This window comes from Ursus arctos, unplaced genomic scaffold (assembly GCF_023065955.2).
Source record: "Ursus arctos isolate Adak ecotype North America unplaced genomic scaffold, UrsArc2.0 scaffold_9, whole genome shotgun sequence".
In the NCBI taxonomy this organism is placed as follows: domain Eukaryota; kingdom Metazoa; phylum Chordata; class Mammalia; order Carnivora; family Ursidae; genus Ursus; species Ursus arctos.
Window position 1 is genome coordinate 77,356,739 of NW_026623111.1, and position 19,702 is coordinate 77,376,440.

The 19,702-nt window shown below is 35.3% G+C and overlaps 1 protein-coding gene across 1 annotated transcript in view; it reads right to left on the reverse strand.

Annotated features, from left to right (window-relative positions):
- STPG2 (sperm tail PG-rich repeat containing 2) overlaps nucleotides 1–19,702 on the reverse strand; it is a 295,285-nt gene that overhangs the window by 139,130 nt on the left and 136,453 nt on the right. Inside the window, exon 8 of the mRNA XM_048211740.1 lies at nucleotides 10,028–10,120. Coding sequence (XP_048067697.1) covers nucleotides 10,028–10,120 — 93 coding nt within the window. The remainder of the gene's footprint in view (nucleotides 1–10,027; nucleotides 10,121–19,702) is intronic.

A 19,702-nucleotide genomic window follows, 5' to 3' on the forward strand; every position in this document is an offset into this window, starting at 1 on the left:
AGCTAGCAACTCGATTTCAGCTCAGGTCATGGTTTGAGGATTGTGAGAGAGAGCCGGCATTGGACTCTGCACTCAGCAGGGAGTCTGCTGGAGATTCTCTCTCCATCTCCCTCTCCCCCCCCACCCCGCTACCTCCCCCTCCCCCCATTCATGAGCATGCTCACGCTCTCTCTCTCACAAATGAATAAATAATTTTTTTTTAAAAGAAAAAAAGAAGTTAACAAAGTATGATTCAGTATTTAGGTAACAATTAAAAACTGTACATTAACAATTTATAACAGTATTTAGATAACAAAATATTTAGATAGGCTATGACTAAATTTGTCCAGAGATGAAGACAATTACTGTTGGAAACTTCTATCTCCTCATTTGGAGAATGAAAAAAATTTTGTTACACAAAAGATAGCTGTATCACATTAAGCAGAAACATAGAGTTGTTTGGAATATCATGTGGAAATTCACATATGAGTAAAAAGATGCATATGGATGCTAAATGGTCAAGGGAATGAAATGTACCAGATTTTCAGCTATTTGTTGTCCCAGCTCCAAACCTGGGAATCTTCAACTATATTTGTCAGATGGCTCTCTGTTGGGTTCAGCCAACAGGAGGTACTAGAGGGTATTGGAAGGCTGGTGAATGAAGGGATTTCTTCCTATGTATCTGCTTCTTAACTTGAAAGCAGCAATTCCTTCCCATAGTAACAAATCAATCTATGTAGCTACAATTTTTCCAACAAGCTCCCACTTGAGTTTTCCTTATGTCACTCTGTACCCCTCAAACTTTACAACATACTTCTTCCCATTATCTCTCTTCTTTATACTCCTCATATCTCTGACCTTTTCCCTTTCCCCTCTTTTTATATTTTCCTATTAATGTCATTTTAACTTACATGAAGCTGTCAGTTTTCCATATTTCTTCCCTATGTAATGTCAGGATGATACTAATGTAATGTTACTTAGTAACTACATTTTATTTTTTTTAAAGATTTTATGTATTTATTTGACAGAGAGAGAGACAGACAGCGAGAGAGGGAACACAAGCAGGGGAAGTGGGAGAGGAAGAAGCAGGCTCCCAGCGGAGAAGCCTGATGCGGGCCTCGATCCCAGGACCCCGGGATCACGCCCTGAGCCGAAGGCAGCCGCTTAATGATTGAGCCACCCAGGCGCCCCAGTAACTACATTTTAAATTTATGTGATGGAAAACACCTTTTCCCTTAGACATTTGTAATAATACAATGGGACTATTGTTTGTCTGTAAAAGGCCAACAAAAGGACCATTAGTACATACTTTTGTATATAATGATGACAAGGTACTCAAAAGTTTAATGTTGTGAATTAGTCAAAAGAGGTCTGTGCTAACTATGTCAGTGAGATTTCTATAAATGAATCCAGTGTACCTCCTCTTCATCACTGGAAGCAATTTTGAAAAGAGATATGAATTCTTAAACATTTAAATACACTGAAACAAGGTTTACTCCTCATGAATATGTGCGTCCTAAGTAAGATAATTTTAAGTCATTTTCTAAATGTCATGTTTCATTAGTCATGAATTTATTATAAAGAGGTTTTAATGGTATTAATGCTATCATTTTTATACCATATGTAGGGTTGCACATGTAGTCATGTTGGCTTCAAGGACTTAAATGATGGAGTTATAGTCTAGACTAATAATTTCCATATCACTTGTAACATACTTTCTCTTTTTTAATCACCACATAAGCTACAACATCATGACTGCTTGATATAAATTTGTGGGAATCAGACTGGGATGATGCTACAAATACAGCAAAATTTAAACCTCAGAGATTATCTAGAATATGAGTCATTTTGCTGCTGTTCATTTTAAACAAACATGACACCTTCAAAGTTGGGACAGATTTCATTCTCAAAACACATGAAAGTGTAATATTTTTTTAGCAGCCAGAGTAAAGATAAAATCATTTCTTTATGAAGTTATTATTTACTTCTGAGACTTATGTAGGGCAATCAAAAATAGCTAAAACTGTAAAATAACATTCTCACAATCTGTATAAGTACTGACAGGCAACTGCACTCAATCAAAATGCAGGCTCTTACAATCTGGCTTATCCCAACGTATCTGGCTCAGGAGTTGCCTTCACTATTCTTTCTCTGCTCTGATGAAGATGGTATCCAACAGCACCTGTTCTTGCTGCTTGCATATCAAACCCATTCTCTGAACTAATAAAGTTAGACAATTATATGAAAATGTATATAGACTTCAAAATGTAATGGAAATACACGAGGTATCTAAGTGCACTGTGACCAACTCCCTCTCCAGTGTGTCAGAAATCATTTGCCTAAAATCCTTCACTTGCATTAATGTGCCTATATTCAGAAAATTCATTTTAATGTGCTCTCCCTCACCAATGGTTGGGTGAATGATATGATGCCAACAAGCAAACTATCCAACCAACAAAATAAACTCTAAAAACTATGCAAATATCAAAGCACTTTCTATATATATCCCAGTGAGAAATTATAAAAAAGATTGAGAGTAATACAGTTTTTAGTCAGAATAACTTCGATTCTTGTGAAATAGTTCAGCTGTAACCCATTTCTAAAATATATTTACTATCTTCAGGGTCCCAAGTGTCTGATCTTACTTTTGAGCCCCTGAGACACTAGCACCAGCCAAGCTAGGCCTCCTCTTCAGAGGGCTGAATCTCTCCAACCTTTCAAGTGTTAGTAATTCCACCTATTCCCTTTATTCCCCAGGCCTAAATATGGTGGCACTGATGGCCTATGTTACTATTTCCAAGATACTTTAGTGTTCCCTCTTTGACTTTTCACTTCTGCAATATACATGATTCCTTATATATCTGTCTCAGAATAACTAGTGCAGTTCTATGTCCTGACTAGACCCTGAGTGATATAGGCCCTCTCTACCTAAATATACCATTATAACTTTCTCTCTCTCTTTTTTTTTTAAGATTTTATTTATTTGAGAGAGAGAAAGAGCATGGGGATGGGGGAGGAGCAGAGAGAGGGGGAGAGGCAGACTCCCCACTGAGCAGGGAACCTGAGGTAGGACTCCATCACAGGATCCTGATATCATGACCTGAGCCAAAGGCAGACATTTAACGGAGCCACCCAGGTGCCCCAACCACTGTAACTTTCTATTTGCAGTGGACACGCTGTATGAGGGAAGGATAGTGCTACTCTAGCACCCTCCCATGTTCTCAGGTACTAAGTGGAATTCATACTTTATCATCTCTGGGATTTCTTAACTTCAGTCTCCACTTATCCACCACTACTGCCTATCCCCCAATCTTACCAGAGTTAACCCACAACGTGGGAGAGCATGACACAAGCTTCACACTCAAATATCAACTCCCTTGCTCTGCTACCTTTCTCTATTCTTATACATCCTTCCAATCCAAGAGAGGCTATCTCTTTCAGTGAAGCAGGAAAATTGCCTTATTCTGCAATTTTCCTATTCTCTTTCCTCTAGTAAGATCCTTGTATTTCAGCCATCACCATGAAGAGAATATGCCCCCAACTTATCCTGCTGGTTCCAAGAGCCATCTCAGCCAAATGGCAGCATAAGGTAGACTTTCCCAAGCAAACCTGCAGCCTGAGGTAAGCTTCTCTAGCTGAACTGCAAACCTGCAAGTAATAAATGTTTTTCGTTTGATGCTACTGAGATTGTCAGTTTATCATTCAAAAATAGCTAATTAATACAAAAGCTGGATCTCTTAGTCAACCTCTACTTCTAGAATATTTAAAAGAAAGTGGAAGTTAGAAAACACTTTTCACTCTTTTTAAAGCTCTATTATAAAGCCATGGACCCCACAATTATTGTCTCTGAAATGAGTTTCAAGAAATTTTTCCCAAGTCAAAAACTGAACATTTATTCTTTCTGTCTCTTTGCATTCCTGACATAGCAATACCATGCAAGACAGAGGGTGCCTCTGGTTGAAGAAGGTAAATGTCTCTTACAAAAAAGTGTTAAAAAGAAAAAGACATTACCATATTTCAATACATGCTCTTCATTAATACTATGGAATGATGAAAAGAGAGTATAGGCCTTGAAATGGAATTGACTTAGCTTTGAACCATAACCCTGCCATTTACCATTTTTATAGCTTACCCACTCATAGCTTACTAACAATATGAAATAAGTGTTATAAGCAATAATACACTTATTTCTTACTATGATCCTATCATGTTATCCCTATTTAATTTACCATCCTTATTTTATATTTGAGGAAACTGAGATTTAAAGAAGTTGCCTAAGGTCAGGAATCTAGAAGGTGGAGTAGAAATCAAAAAACCATTTCTCTACAAATCAAAACTACAATGAGAATGGCTAAAATCAACAATACAAGAAACAACAGGTGTTGGCAAGGATGTGGAGAAAGGGGAAACCTCTTACACTGTTGGTGGGAATGCAAGCTGGTGCGACCACTGTGGAAAACAGTATGGAGGTGCCTCAGAAAGTTAAAAATAGAACTACCCTATAATCCAGCAACTGCACTACTAGATATTTACCCAAATGTTACAAAAATACTAATTCAAAGGGGTACATGCACTCCATTGTTTATAGCAGCATTATTAACAATAGCCAAATTATGGAAAGAGCCCAAACATCCAACGACTGATGAATGAATAAAGAGGATGTGGTATCTATATACAGGGGAATATTACTCAGCCATCAAAAACAATGAAATCTTGACATTTTCATCAACATAGATGGAGCTGAACAGTATAATGCTAATTGAAATAAATCAATCAGAGAAAGACAAATACTATATGATTTCATTCATATGTGTAATTTAAGAAACAAAACAAATGATCACAAGGGGAAAAGAAAGAGGCAAACCAAGAAACAGACTCTTAACTATAGGAACAAACTGATGGTTACTGGAGGGGAGATGGAAGAGGGGGAGGAAAAAGGTTAAACAAATGATGAGGATTAAGGAGGGCCCTTGTGATCTGCACCAGATATTGTATGTAAGTATTGAATCAATAAATTCTATGCCTGAAACTAATGCTGTACTACTGTACGTTAACTAGCTGGAATTTAAACAAAAACTTGGGGAAAAAAACATTTCTCTGATTCCAAAGCATTTGCTCTTAAATTTTAACCTATTCAGGGATGATATTCAAAATATTTAACAACTCAAATTAATATACATTAAAATATAAATAAATATATGTCAATGTGTCAATATATTTAAAATTCCCTTCATTCTCAACACTCTGTATTTTAAACCTGTTTATCCAGCAATAAATGTTGTAGTGCAAACTATTCACCAAAGAAGACTAATAAATTCAAGTCATTTCTTAATTTTTAGAAAATGTTCCTCTAATTTTTTGTGACTTTTTTATGTCAATTGTAATTAGGCAAATAATGCCCCTTTCTGAGCCACAAAGTGACCTAAGAAAGTACATCAAATTCTTCCAATGACTTTCCCACTTAATTGATAGTCATTAATTTTTAGTCTCTCAGTAACTAGAAGAAAGTTATTAACTTCAATATTGTTCACAATGCTGAATCTTCTACCAGTTTCTGCTAAACAGAAATTGCATTTTAAAAAAGGTTCTATTCCTTACTATAATGTCTGAGATCCTCACAGTCTTATCTCTTCTGTTTTAAACCATAAAAATCATTTATTATACTGTCATATTTATTTTTTGTAAGCCTAATTCCTTAGGCCAGAGGAGAATAGCACAAAAAGAGTGAACTCTATTCCTAAATTGCCTCAGTTTGAATTCTGACTCTGTCATTTAAACTTTAAATTCTGTACCTCAGTTTCCTCATTTTTTAAGATTTATTTATTTATTTTAGAGAGAGACAGATAGAGAAAGCAGACACACAAGTGGGGGAAGGGGCAGAGAGAGAGGGAGAGGGGTAATCCTCAAGCAGAAGCCCCACTGAGTGCAGAGCCCTGACATGGGGTTCTATCCCAGGACACTGAGATCATGACCCTAGGCAAAAGAAAGAGTTGGCCACTTAACCAACCAACCCACCCAGGTGCTCCCCAGTTTCCTCATTTTAAAAAATGACCATAATTATAGTATTCAAATGAGTTAGCTCTTATTTTTATTAATAAAATTAATTTTGTTAATATCTGCGACAGATGTTTTATGTTTTTTTAACAATTCACATCATTAAATGGATATACAATGTAACAGATTCTCAGGGTGATTCCCCTAATATACATTCAAAACCAAAGTGTCCAACACCAGTAACTTCTCTCAAATCCTCTGGTGGGTAGGAAAGGTAGATTTATTTGCATTTCACTTTTAACCTGCACAGCTTGCCCTTTGGAGTTTTAACTGTATTAATGAATCTTCTTTGAGACTACCCACTATGAGAGAGTCTTGGACTTCATTTCATTCCCTGGAGGCTTTGGAGGCCATAAAAATTAAAATTCAATGTCATCTGGTTTGGCAAAAGTCCTCAGGGTAAAAGTGAACTTCAATGCTCTACTTGCCACTCTGGGCCCCTCCTTAATTTAGCCTTTAACCTGTGTACTCCTAATTTCTTCCCAATTCTCGGAAGCACTCATGAATGTATTTATTTCTATTTTTTCTAGAATTTTGGTTGTTTGCAGAGAATGGGTCAGTCCAGGTACCAGTAGATCATGCCATTCCAAATACATACTCATCATTAACTCATGAGTACTATTTTATTAAAATAATATATTCACAGTGTAAATAAAAATCAAACCATATAGGAGTCTAAAATGAATAGTAAAATTATCCTCCTTGACCTCTCTAGTTCCATTTCTAAAAATAATTTATTTTAACAGTAATTGGGTTTCTTAGAGGTTTTTTTTTTTTTTGTATTTACCGTCACAAATTTAGTATTAGCGACTTATACTGCAGTTTGTCAATTTTTGACATCTCTTGACTGCATACTATAAGAAATTTGGCACGTTTTACTGCATCCCAACCTTTCACTTCTTGCTTTTATTATTTTACTGATATTAAGTTTTCTAAAATTTATATTTTTATATTATAGCTAAGTCCTCTGCAATTTGTACAGATTGATCTAAAACCACTCAGTATTAAAACACAAATTCGAATATCATGGTTATTCCTTATCAAACCAATTCATGTGGCCAAACATATAGAGGAGTAAATGAAATTCTGCCACCAAATCCGTGACCTCTCAAGAATGACCCATGAATGAGCTAAAAAGGCCTTCTTTATTTGTTTTCATTTTACTTCATCCAGGAAATGCTCAGGTTCTATTCTTCTCTAGGGGTATATCATCCATCTCTCATTTCCCTTTTATATTTTGCTGGAGAATCTTTATACATGGAAATGTGAAGTACTAAACTTTCTGAGCTCTTGTGTGCCAGAAAATTATTCTCTTGACTCATTTAATTGGATTTATATTGGATAAAGGCAGAATTCTATATCCAAATTTATTTCCTCTTGGAAATTCAAGAAAGTATTATTCCATCATCTCCTAGCTCTGAAATGTTGCTATTGCTGCTGGGAAAGTGTTTGATATCAGTATGTTTCTCATTCCTCTGTAGGTGACCCTGTTACTTTTCTCTGTGGAAGCTTCAAGGGTATTTTAATTCTAGTCTTCTGAAAATGCAAAACAATGTGAAAGGGATGTATGTCTTTTAAAATTCATACTCTTTGGGGCGCCTGGGTGGCACAGCGGTTAAGCGTCTGCCTTCGGCTCAGGGCGTGATCCCGGCGTTCTGGGATCGAGCCCCACATCAGGCTCCTCTGCTATGAGCCTGCTTCTTCCTCTCCCACTCCCCCTGCTTGTGTTCCCTCTCTTGCTGGCTGTCTCTATCTGTGTTAAATAAATAAATAAAATCTTTAAAAAAAAATTTAAAAAAAAAAAAAAATTCATACTCTTTGGTATTTTGTTGAGTTCTTCTAACTGAAGACTTCTGTCTTTATTCAGTTCAGGATAACTTACCATTTTTTATATCAAATACTCCTAACAACTATCTTACCATTTTGTTTCTGGAATGCCTAATAAACAGATGTTTGGGTTGTTTCTAGTTTCCATTTATCATATTTTCAATCTCTTTGTCTTTTTATATTAAACTAATGCTATGTAGTAGTTTAAAAAAAAAAAAAAACTATTTCATTGCGACCATGTAAAAGGAAGAGAGATGTATATATAAGTCGTTCATATGAAACCAGAAGTCTGAGTTTTTAAATATTTTTATGTGAAACATATAAAATGTTGAAAATCAAACTATACACCCTTTAAAATGTAGGTGGTAAATTTTCCAGTATTTTTATTTTAAGTGAAAATTACAAAATCAATTCCATTATTTCATATGTTTGAGATCAATTTTGATTTGGGATCAATAATTTGGATTTTTCATGAGAAATATATAATACAACTACATGTTTGAAGGGTCTCTTATATGCAGAAGAATTTCTAAAACCAAAGTATTCTATGTGATTTAACGATTTTGCTTCTTGGGTAAGCAAAGTCCCACCCAATACTTTAAATTGCAAGTGTTTCATGTCAAAAGACAGCGATACTAAAAAAGGAGTTTCCGGATCCACTGAGAGACCACATTAAAAGAGAAAAATGTAAATTAAGTAAAAGCAATTGGTAAAGTAACTTATCTTTCTTTAGTGCATATCACCATCTTGTTTCACTCAAACATTCAGCACATATATATGCATTCCTATGGGTACCTTCAGAGATTTGCATTTTTTTCCTAGTAGCTATAATAGTATGATAGAAATAACTATGAATCCACTATTCTTATGCTTAAAAGCTCTATACTAGTAATAAATTACTTCTGACATACTTCACAGTGGATCCTAATGTGTACCATGGCTCACTTGAGAAACACAACACAACCATGCAATTTCTCAAGATAAAGAAATGATGTATTAAAATAATACATTTTTTTAAAAAACACATTTTTTAACAATTATGAGAATCTCTTACATGTCAAAAACACTGCTGGATGATTTTAACTGTCTTTGAACTTATAGCTACAAAAAAACACATAGAACCTGATGCTAATTTTGACCCTATCAACCAATGTCTTAGAAAAAAATTTGATTCAAAAAACTGATATCTCAGGAAAAAAAGAAGCCCATTTCTGATGGCTCATACCAAATTAATTCCCATGATTTCTTAGACATTCACAGCTATATTCATTTAACTAGCATTGCATTCGTCCTTTCTTTAAACTGGTTCTTCCTAACTTTATACCAGTTATTTCACCACTGAAAACATTATAAATCAACTCTTGGCATTGTGCACCTACTAGAATTTGAAGCAGCAATGCTACTTCTCAAGTTAATGGTTACACTTTAAAACCTGGTTGATGAGCCTGTTTTGATAATATGTTATTAATAATATCTTACTATTATTGATAATATGTTACTAATATCTTATTATTAATTTCTTATTAATTTCTTAATTTCAGCCCAATTTCTATAAAAATTCATTTTAACAATACCTGTACATGGAAAGTCTAACTCTTTAACTGTAAATTTCAAATTGATCTTTTAGTAAATTTATTCTGAATGAATAAATATTCATTTTTAAATTTCATCTGCTTTACTCATTTCAACTTACTCAATATTAGGTATTTATAAAAAATGAAAATCTAGTTAGAAAAATTCATACCAACAGTTTAAAATACAGATTAACATGGATTAAAGAAAACCACTGAATGAAGAGTCTTAGGTTGCAAAACAGTTTCAAATTGAAAAGAAAAAATTTACACTTATAAATAAACTGAATTGAACCTAAAGTAAACCTTTCATTTCATACCCAAAATGATTATGATTTCCTATATGTCCTAAAAACAAACATTCTCTAACCCTACAGGAAATGTTCCATATAATAGTCTCTCACAGAGCAATGCTGGACTTCTGCTTAGCTTCAAGAATTTCGTTGAACTTTAAAAATATGGAAGTATCATGCTAGCCAAAGATGTTACAACAGCCTACGAGGTACCTCTCTCAGATTCCAATATACTGTTCATGTTATACAGTCTCCATGATTCCTAGATTACAAATAAGCTTGACTATAGAGGAGTCTTCTTACCATATCTGACAGTTTAGTAGATCTTTGTGTTCTTGATAAGAAAGCAGCATAGCGGTTAGTCAAGTTAGGTAGTTCATCAGAAATTCCACCAACCTGTGAATTTCAAAAGCATATTGAAAGAAGGGATAAAAAGAGTATATCATTTCTATTTATCAATTCAAGTGGCACAATAAGTAATAAATTTGCAAGAAAGTACATCAATGTTGCTCTATCATTCAATAGAGATAGACATATTCATTAAAAATTTTAAATAGGATATAGAAGTAAAAGACTTTAAGTCAATGAGATATAAAAATGAAAAAAGAGTTAATTATATGGAACTCTAGGAAAGTAGGATGGATCTACATACATTATTTAAACACATTAAGAGTGAGTTATTACCTATACTGTCAAATTCAGACATCAATTTTTTTTGTTTCAAAACATATATGAGTAGAAGATATTTAGCCAATCATATACTATTATTTGTTTGTACGTAATTACTAATACATAATATAAAAACATATCAACAGTAACTATTTAAATTCATTATGTGGAAATCCTTGATTAATAAATTTTCCAAGCAGAATGATCCACACTCTCTTGAATATTGAAATTCCTTATATGCATTGAGGATGTAAATTAATGGGCTACATGAAGTTGGTAATCTAAAATTTTAATTAGCAGTTAATTAATCTTTGTGATATTATACTCTTTCTGATTCATCATACAATTTAGTCATTTACATTCATTTAATATTTTAAACTCTATAACCAGTAGTAACATTCTTTGTGTATACAAAAGGGATGAGAATTTATTTTTCCATTTTTATACACTTCACTGTTTTTATTTCAGAATTTGACATTCATATCTAATAATTCAGAATTTGATACCTAGTAAAATAATTAGGTATCTCTTCCTTTGTTTACTTCATGAGGAAAATTAATCTACTAAAATATCCATCCCTCACATACTGTATCTTTGAAACTATATGCTTCTGTACCCTAAGTGCTGAAGTTGGTGTTTCTCCACTTTTCTCCTAATATTATTCCTACCTAGTCACTCAAAAGAAAACAGATTTTATCACTTTCAAAAACAGAAAAATCAGGTACATCTTGTGAAAGCCTTCAAATATAGAACATCTGAGCCAGTATTATTTTGTGTGGTTTTATATTTATTGATGCTGAAAAAAATAATTTACTTTTATAATAATTTTATTATTATCATATACGTGGTACTAGAAATTATAGCATAAGGAAGTTCAAAAGCATTTTGCAATTTTTAAAAAAGATTTTATTTATTTATTTGAGAGAGAGAGAGTATGCAAGTGCGGGGGACAGGCAGAGGGAGAGGGAGAAAAAGACTCTCCACCGAGCAGGAAGTGGATGCAGGGCACAATCTCAGGACCCTGAGATCATGACCTGAGCAGAAGGCAGATACTTAATCAATAGAGCCATCCAGGCACCCACATTTTGCAATTTTTACTGTTTATGGGTAGAAGTTCAGAAAATGAATCAGTCATGGGATGACTTTGGCTTTAGAGGGAATAAGTGTGTAGAAGATCACATTTTTAGCAAAAATAATTTAAATCCATATAAAATTTAAGAAAATCTTATATTTAAAGGCCTCATACAGTTGTGGATGTTTCTAACATTGAGTTGTCAGCATACACAAGAGGGGTAAGATTCTAAATCACTCTGTAGGTGCTTTCTTTCTCCCTGGTGGCATTTACTCATAACAGGAAGAATTTGGGTTTAGACCTGCTAGAGGTTGCTGTTAAAGAACTGAGGAAAAGCTTATTGTGGTCTTATTAAGCCAGAATGTCAAAATTGCAGATTTGAGTAGCCTCAAAACACAAGATCTGTTTCCCCATGAAGCTGTTTGCCAGGGGATAAGAGATGGGGTGATGCTAAAAATCTAAGCCAAAACACAGATGCATTAAAAACTGAAGTTCAGAACCCGACAGAGAGGGGTCTTGAACACATCAGGCTTGGAGCTGAAATCCCTAGAGGACTACACTGACAAAAATAAACAAACCAGAGGCAAACTAAGCCCTAGAAAAATATAATCACTATAATTCATGATTGGATTAAGGTGATCTCTGACTTCTATCTGCCTTGCAAAGGAAAGTATAAAATCTCTCTAGTAGAAGGTAACACCATTTAAAGCCTCTATATTGCATGCAATATCTGGCATTTTATTAAAAATTAGGAGGCATGCCAAAAGATGACATGCATGATCAAAACTCAAGAAAAAAAATAACAGAAAATAACAACAGACTAATAGGTGATCCAGATGTTGGAGTTAGTACACAGAACTTTAAAATAAGTATAATTAATGTGTTCAAGAAAACAGAAGGAAAAATGAAAAAGGAGAGTTAAAAACATGGAGAATTTCTCCTGAGAAGTGAAATCTTTGGAAAGATTTAAATAGAATTCATTCTAGAACTGAAAAATAGAATATCTGAAATTAAAAACTTAGATCGGTATAATAGCATTTGAAACACAGTTTTTTAAAAAAGATTAGTTAATTGAAAGATATGTCTTCAGAAAATATCTAAATTGAAGCACAGAGAGAATCCAAGATGGTGGAGGAGTAGGAGACCTTAGTTTCACCTGGTCCCAGGAATTCAGCTAGATAGCTATTAAATAATTCTGAACACCTGAGAATTCAACCAGAGATCTAAGAAAAAAAGAAAGAAAAAACAGCTGCAACTATACAAATAGATAATCGACCACTTTCTGCAAGGTGGGAGGTGTGGAGAAGTGAATCCAAGGCTATATATGGGAAGATAAACTGCAGGGGGGAGGGAGCCTATGGGAGCTGGCTACTAGAAAGTGATATAGCAGTGGAGCATAAAATCAGAACTTTTAGAAAAGGCTCCTCCAATGAGGACGTCCCTGCCTGACAGATGGTCAGGTGCCAAAGAAGGGTGGAATCCTAGGTGGCATATTGTGGTCTCAGGATGCTCAGGGTCACTGGAAGACCAGGGGTACCTGACTGTAGCAGAGCTCCCAGGCATCAGAACAGGGAAGCCAGCTATAATCAGCAAGTCCAGGAGTGGGCTCTCAGCCCAGGCTTGCCAATAAGAACCATGGCACGGTCAGGCAACTGCTCTCTGAGCAGGGGCCAACAAGCCACAGAACCAGCAAGATGCCCCTTCTTCCCAGGAGGAGCAGCTAGGATGTGCACCGCAGGAGCCTGCAGAGCTTGGAGACTCGAAACGGGGTCTCATGCCTGAGCTACAAACACTCAGTCACAGGCTGGGTGAGCACAGAGAGAAGATGGAGACCAGGGAGACAGGAGTGATAAACTGCTTTTCCTTGAGGGTGAACTGAGGATTGGGACCCAGAACTTTTGGCTCTGGGACTGGAGATTGGGAGGCCACCATTTTCATTCTCATCCTCTTAAGCAGCACAGAAAGCCTTCAGGGAACAAAAGCTACATAGAGCAATCCAGAGTCGATTACTTAGCCTGGCCCCTGGCAATGGCAGTGCAATTCCAACCAAGGCAAAGACACTTGGGAATCAATGCAACAGGCCCCTCCCCAGAAGATTAGCACAAACATCCAGCCAAGACCAAGTTTACCGATCATGAGAATGGCAAAACTCCAGTGCCACTGGAATATAGCATATAGAATTCATGGTTTATTTCCTACGATCCTATAGTCTTTCAATTTTAATCTTCTTCTCTTTTCTTTTTCAACCAATTTCTTATTTTGTCCACTCCTTTTTTAAATCTTTCTTAATTTTTATTTTTACAGTTACATTCTAACCTTTCATTATATTTAATTTTATTTTTCTATATATAATGTTTTTCTTTCTTTATGATTTTGGGATGCAGCTTCTTCTAACAGACCAAAATACACACAGAATCTAGTGTATGTCTCTTTCCTCTTCACCTCTCTGATCATATTCTCTCTTTTTTTTTCTTCTTTTTTTGTTTTGTTAAAGTCTTTTTTAATTTTCATCTTTACATTTACAATCTATACTTGCAATTATTTAGTTTTATTTTTGCATATATACAAGCTTTTCTTCCTTACAATTTTGAGATGTAGTTTAATAAACCAACCAAAATACACTCAGGATATAATGTATTGCTCTGTTCTGTCCACCCGTCTGTTTATATTCCTTCTTTTTTTCTGTTTTGTCTTTTAATTTTCATTTTTACACTTACATTCTATCCTTTCATCGTATTTAATTTTATTCTTGTATATATATGTTTTTCTTTTTTTACAATTTTGGGATCTAATTTTCTAACAAACAGACCCAAATAGACACAGGATACAGTGTACTGCTCTGTTCTGTTCATCTCTCTGATTATATTTTTTTTCTTTTAATTTTTTTTTCTTCAGTTTTGGTCTCTTCTGATTTGCTTAGTGTATATTCTCTAGTGTTGTGGTTGCCATTTTAATATTTTGTTCTCTCTGTCATCTATTCTTCTCTGGACATAATGAAAAGACTGAAAAAATTACCTCAAAAACGAGAATAAGAGGCAGTACTGACTACCAGTGACATAATCAGTATGGACACAAGTAAGATGTCAGAATAATAATTATAAAGATACTACCTGGGTTTGAAAAAAACATAGAAGACATTAGAGAATCCCTTTCTGGAGAAATAAAACAACTAAAATCTAACCAAGTTGGATGGCCTCCAGAAATGGAGGCTCTAACTGCTAGGAAAAATGAGGCAGAAGACAAAATTAGTGATATAGAAGACAAATGATGGAGAATAAAGAAGTTGAGGGAAAAAGAAGAGATAAACAACTACTAGATCACAAGGGGAGAAGTAGAGAGATAAATGATACCATAAAACAAAACAATATTAGAATAATTGGGATGCCAGAAGAAGAGGAAAGACAAGGAGGGGGCAGAAGGTATATTGGAGCAATATGGGGAGGTAAACAAGCATCCAAGTCCAGGAGGCACAGAGAACTCCCACTCAAAATCAATAAAAATAGTATTCAACATATAATAGTGAAACTTGCAAATCTCAGAGATAAACAGAAAACCCTGAAAGCAGCTTGGGACTAGAGGTGCCTACCCTACAAGGATAGAAACATTAGACTGGCAGCAGACCTATGCACAAAGACCTGGCAGGCCAGAAGAACTGGCATGGTATTTCAGGATGCTAAATGAGAAAAATATGCAGCCAAGAACACTTTATCAGGCTAGGATGTCATTAAAATAGAAGGAGAGAAAAAGCCTCCAGAACAAACAGAAACTAAAAGAATTTGTGGTCACTAAACCAGCCCTACAAGAAATATTGAAAGTGATCCTTTAAGCGAAGAGAGAGCCCAAAAGTAACATAGACCAGAAAAGAACAGAGACAATTGACAGAAACAGGGAATTTACAGGTAAGACAATGGCACTAAATTCATATCTTTCAGTAGTTATTCTGAATGTAAGTGGGCTAAATGCCCCAAACAAAAGACACAGGGGATCAGATTGAATAAAAAAGCAAGATCCATAGATATGCTGTCTGCAAGACACTCATTTTAGACCCAAAGACACCTCCAGATTTAAAGTGAGGGGGTGGAAAACCATTTGTCATTCTAATGAACATCAAAAGAAAGCTGGGGTAGCAATCCTTATATCAGACAAATAAGATTTTAAACTAAAGACTATGCTAAGAGATGAAGAAGGACACTATATCATAATTAAAGGGTCTATCCAACAAGAAGATCTAACAATTGTAAATATTTATACCCTTAACATAGGAGCAGCCAATTATATAAGCCAATTAATAACAAAATTAAAGAAACACATTGATAATAATATAATAATAGCAGGGGAATTTAACACCCTACTCACTACAATGGACAGGTCATCTAAGAAGAAGAACAACAAGAAAACAAGGGCTTTGAATGAAACACTGGACCAGATGGACTTAACAGATTTATTTGGAACATTCCATCCTAAAGCAACAGAATACACATTCTTCTTGAATGCACATGGAACATTCTCCAAATGTATCACATTCTGGGTCACAAATCAGGTCTTGACCAGTACCAAACGACTGGGATCATTCCCTGCATATTTTCAGGCCACAATGTTTCAAAACTAGAACTTAATCACAAGAGGAAATTTGGAAAGAACTCAAATACATGGAGGCTAAAGAACATCCTACTAAAGAATGAATGGGTCAACCAGGAAATTAAAGAAGAATTTAGAAAATTCATGGAAACATATGAAAATGAAAGCACAACTGTCAAAACCTTTGGGATGCAGCAAAGGTTGTCCTAAAAGGGAAGTATATAGCAATACAAGCCTTTTTCAAGAAATAAGAAAGGTCTCAAATACACAACCTAATCTTACACCTACAGGAGCTAGAGAAAAGACAGCAAATAAAGCCTAAACCCAGATGGAGAAAAGACAGCAAATAAAGCCTAAACCCAGTTGGAGAAAAGACAGCAAATAAAGCCTAAACCCAGCAGGAGAAGAGAAATAATAAAGATTAGAGCAGAAATCAATGAAATAGAAACCAAAAGAACAGTAGAACACATCAACGAAACTAGGAGCTGGTTCTTTGAAAGAATTAATAAGATTGGTAAACCCCTGGCCAGACTTATCAGAAAGAAAAGAGAAAGGACCCAAATAAATAAAATCATGAATGAAAGAGGAGAGATCACAACCAACACTGAAGAAATACAAACAATTTTAAGAACATATTATGAGCAACTATATGCCAACAAATTAGGCAATCTGGAAGAAATGGACTACCAAAAATGAAACAGGAAGAAATAAAAAATCTGAACAGACCCATAACCAGCAAGGAAATTGAACCAGCAACCAAAAATCTCCCAACAAACAACAGTCCACAGCTGGATGGCTTCTCAGGGGAATTCTACCAAACATTTAAAGAAGAATTAATATCTATTCTTCTGAAGGGGTATCCAAAAAAGTAAATGGAAGGAAAACTTACAAACTCTCTCTATGAAGCCAGCATTACCTTGATCCCAAACCCAAGACCCCACCAAAAAGGAGAATGACAGACCAACATCCCTGATGAACACGAATGCAAAAATTCTCACCAAGATATTAGTCAAGAAGATTCAACAGTACATTAAAAGAATTATTCACCACGACCAAGTGGAATTTATTCCTGGACCACAGGGATGGTTTAACATCTGCAAATCAATCAATTTGACACACTACATAAATAAAAAAAAGGAAAAGAACCATGTGATCCCCTGAATAGATGCAGAAAAAGCATTTGACAAAGTACAGCATCCTCTCTTTTTTTCTTTTCTTAAATTTTATTTATTTATTTATTTATTTATTTATTTATTTATTTATTTGACAGAATGAGAGAGAGAAAAAAAACAAGCAGGGTAGAGGCAGAGAAAGAGGGAGAAGCAGACTCCTCACTGAGCAGGTAGCCTGATGTGAGGCTCGATCCTAAGACCCTGGATCATGACCTGAGGGGAAGATAGACATTTAGCTTAACCAACTGAGCCAACCAGGTGCCTCCAGGATCCTTTCTTGATTAAAACTCTTCACAGTATAGGGACAGAAAGAACATACCTCAATATCATAAAAAGCAATCTATGAAAAGCCCACAGCAAATATCTTACTCAATGCAGAAAAACTGAGAGCTTTTCCCCTAAGGTCAGGAACATGGCAGGGATGTTGACTATCACCACTGCTGTCCAACATAGTGCTTGATGTTCTAGCCTCAGCAATCAGACAACAAAGAAATAAAAAGCATCCGAATCATCAAAGAAGAAGTCAAACTCTCACTCTTTGCAAATGACATGATACTCTATGTGGAAAACCCTAAAGTCTCCACCCCAAAATTGCTAGAACTCATACAGGAATTCAGCAAAGTGGCAGGATATAAAATCAATGCACAGAAATCAGTTGCATTTCTATAACAATGAGACAGAAGAAAGTGAAATTAAGGAATTGATCCCATTTACAACTGTGCCAAAATCCATAAGATACCAAGGAATAAACCTACCCAAAGACACAAAGGATCTACACTCTGAGAACTATAGAATACTCATGAAAGAAACTGTGGAAGACAAAAAGAAATGGAAAAACATTCCATGCTCATGGATTGGAAGAATAATTTTGTTAAAATGTCTATGCTCCTAGAGCAATCTATATATTCAATGCAATCCCTATCAAAATACCATCAACTTTTTTCACAGAGCTGGTAAAAAGAATCTTAACATTTATATGAAACAGAAAAGACCCCAAATAGCCAAAGGAATGTTGAAAAAGAAAACCAAAGCTAGTGGCATCACAATCCCAGACTTCAAGTTCTATAACAAAGCTGTAATCATCAAGACAGTATGGTACTGGCACAAAAACAGACACATAGATCAATGGAACAGAATAGAGAACACATAAATGGACCCCTCAACTCTATGGTCAACTAATCTTTGACAAAGCAGGAAAAAATTTCCAATGGAAAAAAGAAAGCCTCTTCAACAAATGGTATTGGGAAAATTGTACAGCCACACACAGAAGAATAAAATTGGGCTACTTTCTTATATCATACACAAAAATAGACTCAAAATGAATGAAAGACCTAAATGTAACACAGGAATCCATCAAAATCCTAGAGGAGACCACAGGCAGCAATCTTTTTGACCTCAACTGTAGCAACTTCTTGCTAGACAGAGCTCCAAAGGCAAGGTAAACAAAGGCAAAAATGAACTATTGGAACTTCATCAAGATGAAAACCTTTTGCACAGCAAACAGTCAACAAAACTAAAAGACAATCTACAGAATGGGAGAAGATATTTGCAAATGTCTTATCAGATAAAGGGCTAGTATCCAAAATCTGTAAAGAACTCATCAAACTCAACACCCAAAAACCAAATAATCCAGTCAAGAAATAGGCAGAAGACATGAACAGATATTTCTCCAAAAAAAAGACATCCAAATGGCCAACAGACATATGAAAAAATGCTCAATATTACTCGGCATCAGGGAAATACAAATCAAAACCAAATGAGATCCCACCTCACACCAGTCAGAATGGCTAAAATTAACAAGTCAGGAAATGACAGATATTGGTGAGGATGTGGAGAAAGGGGAACCCTCTTACACTGTTGGTGGGAATGCAAGCTGGTACAGCCACTCTGGAAAACTGTATGGAGGTTCCTCAAAAAGTTAAAAACAGAACTACCTTATAGCCCAGCAACTGCACTGCTAGGTATTATTCAAAGGATACAAACATAGTAATTTGAAGGGGCACATGCACCATAATGTTTATAGCAGCAATGTCCACAATAGCCAAACTATGGAAAGAGCCCAGATGTCCCTGACAGATGAATGGATAAAGAAGATGTGATTATATATATCACACAATGGAATACTACTCAGCCATCAGAAAGGATGAATACTTATCATGTACATTGATGTGGATGGAACTAGAGAGTGTTATCCTAATCGAAATGGTCAGAGAAAGACAAATACCATATTATTTCACTCATATGTGGAGTTTAAGAAACAAAACAGACAAATATAGGGGAAGGAAAGAAAAATAAAATAAGATGAAAATAGGGAGGGAGGCAATCCATAAGAAACTCTTAACAATAGGGAATAAACAGAGGGTTGCTGGAGGGGAAGTGGGTGAGGGGATGGGATAATTGAGTGATGGGCATTAAGGAGGGCACATGATGTAATGAGCAGTATGTATTATATAAGACTGATGAATCACTGACCTCTACTTCCAAAAC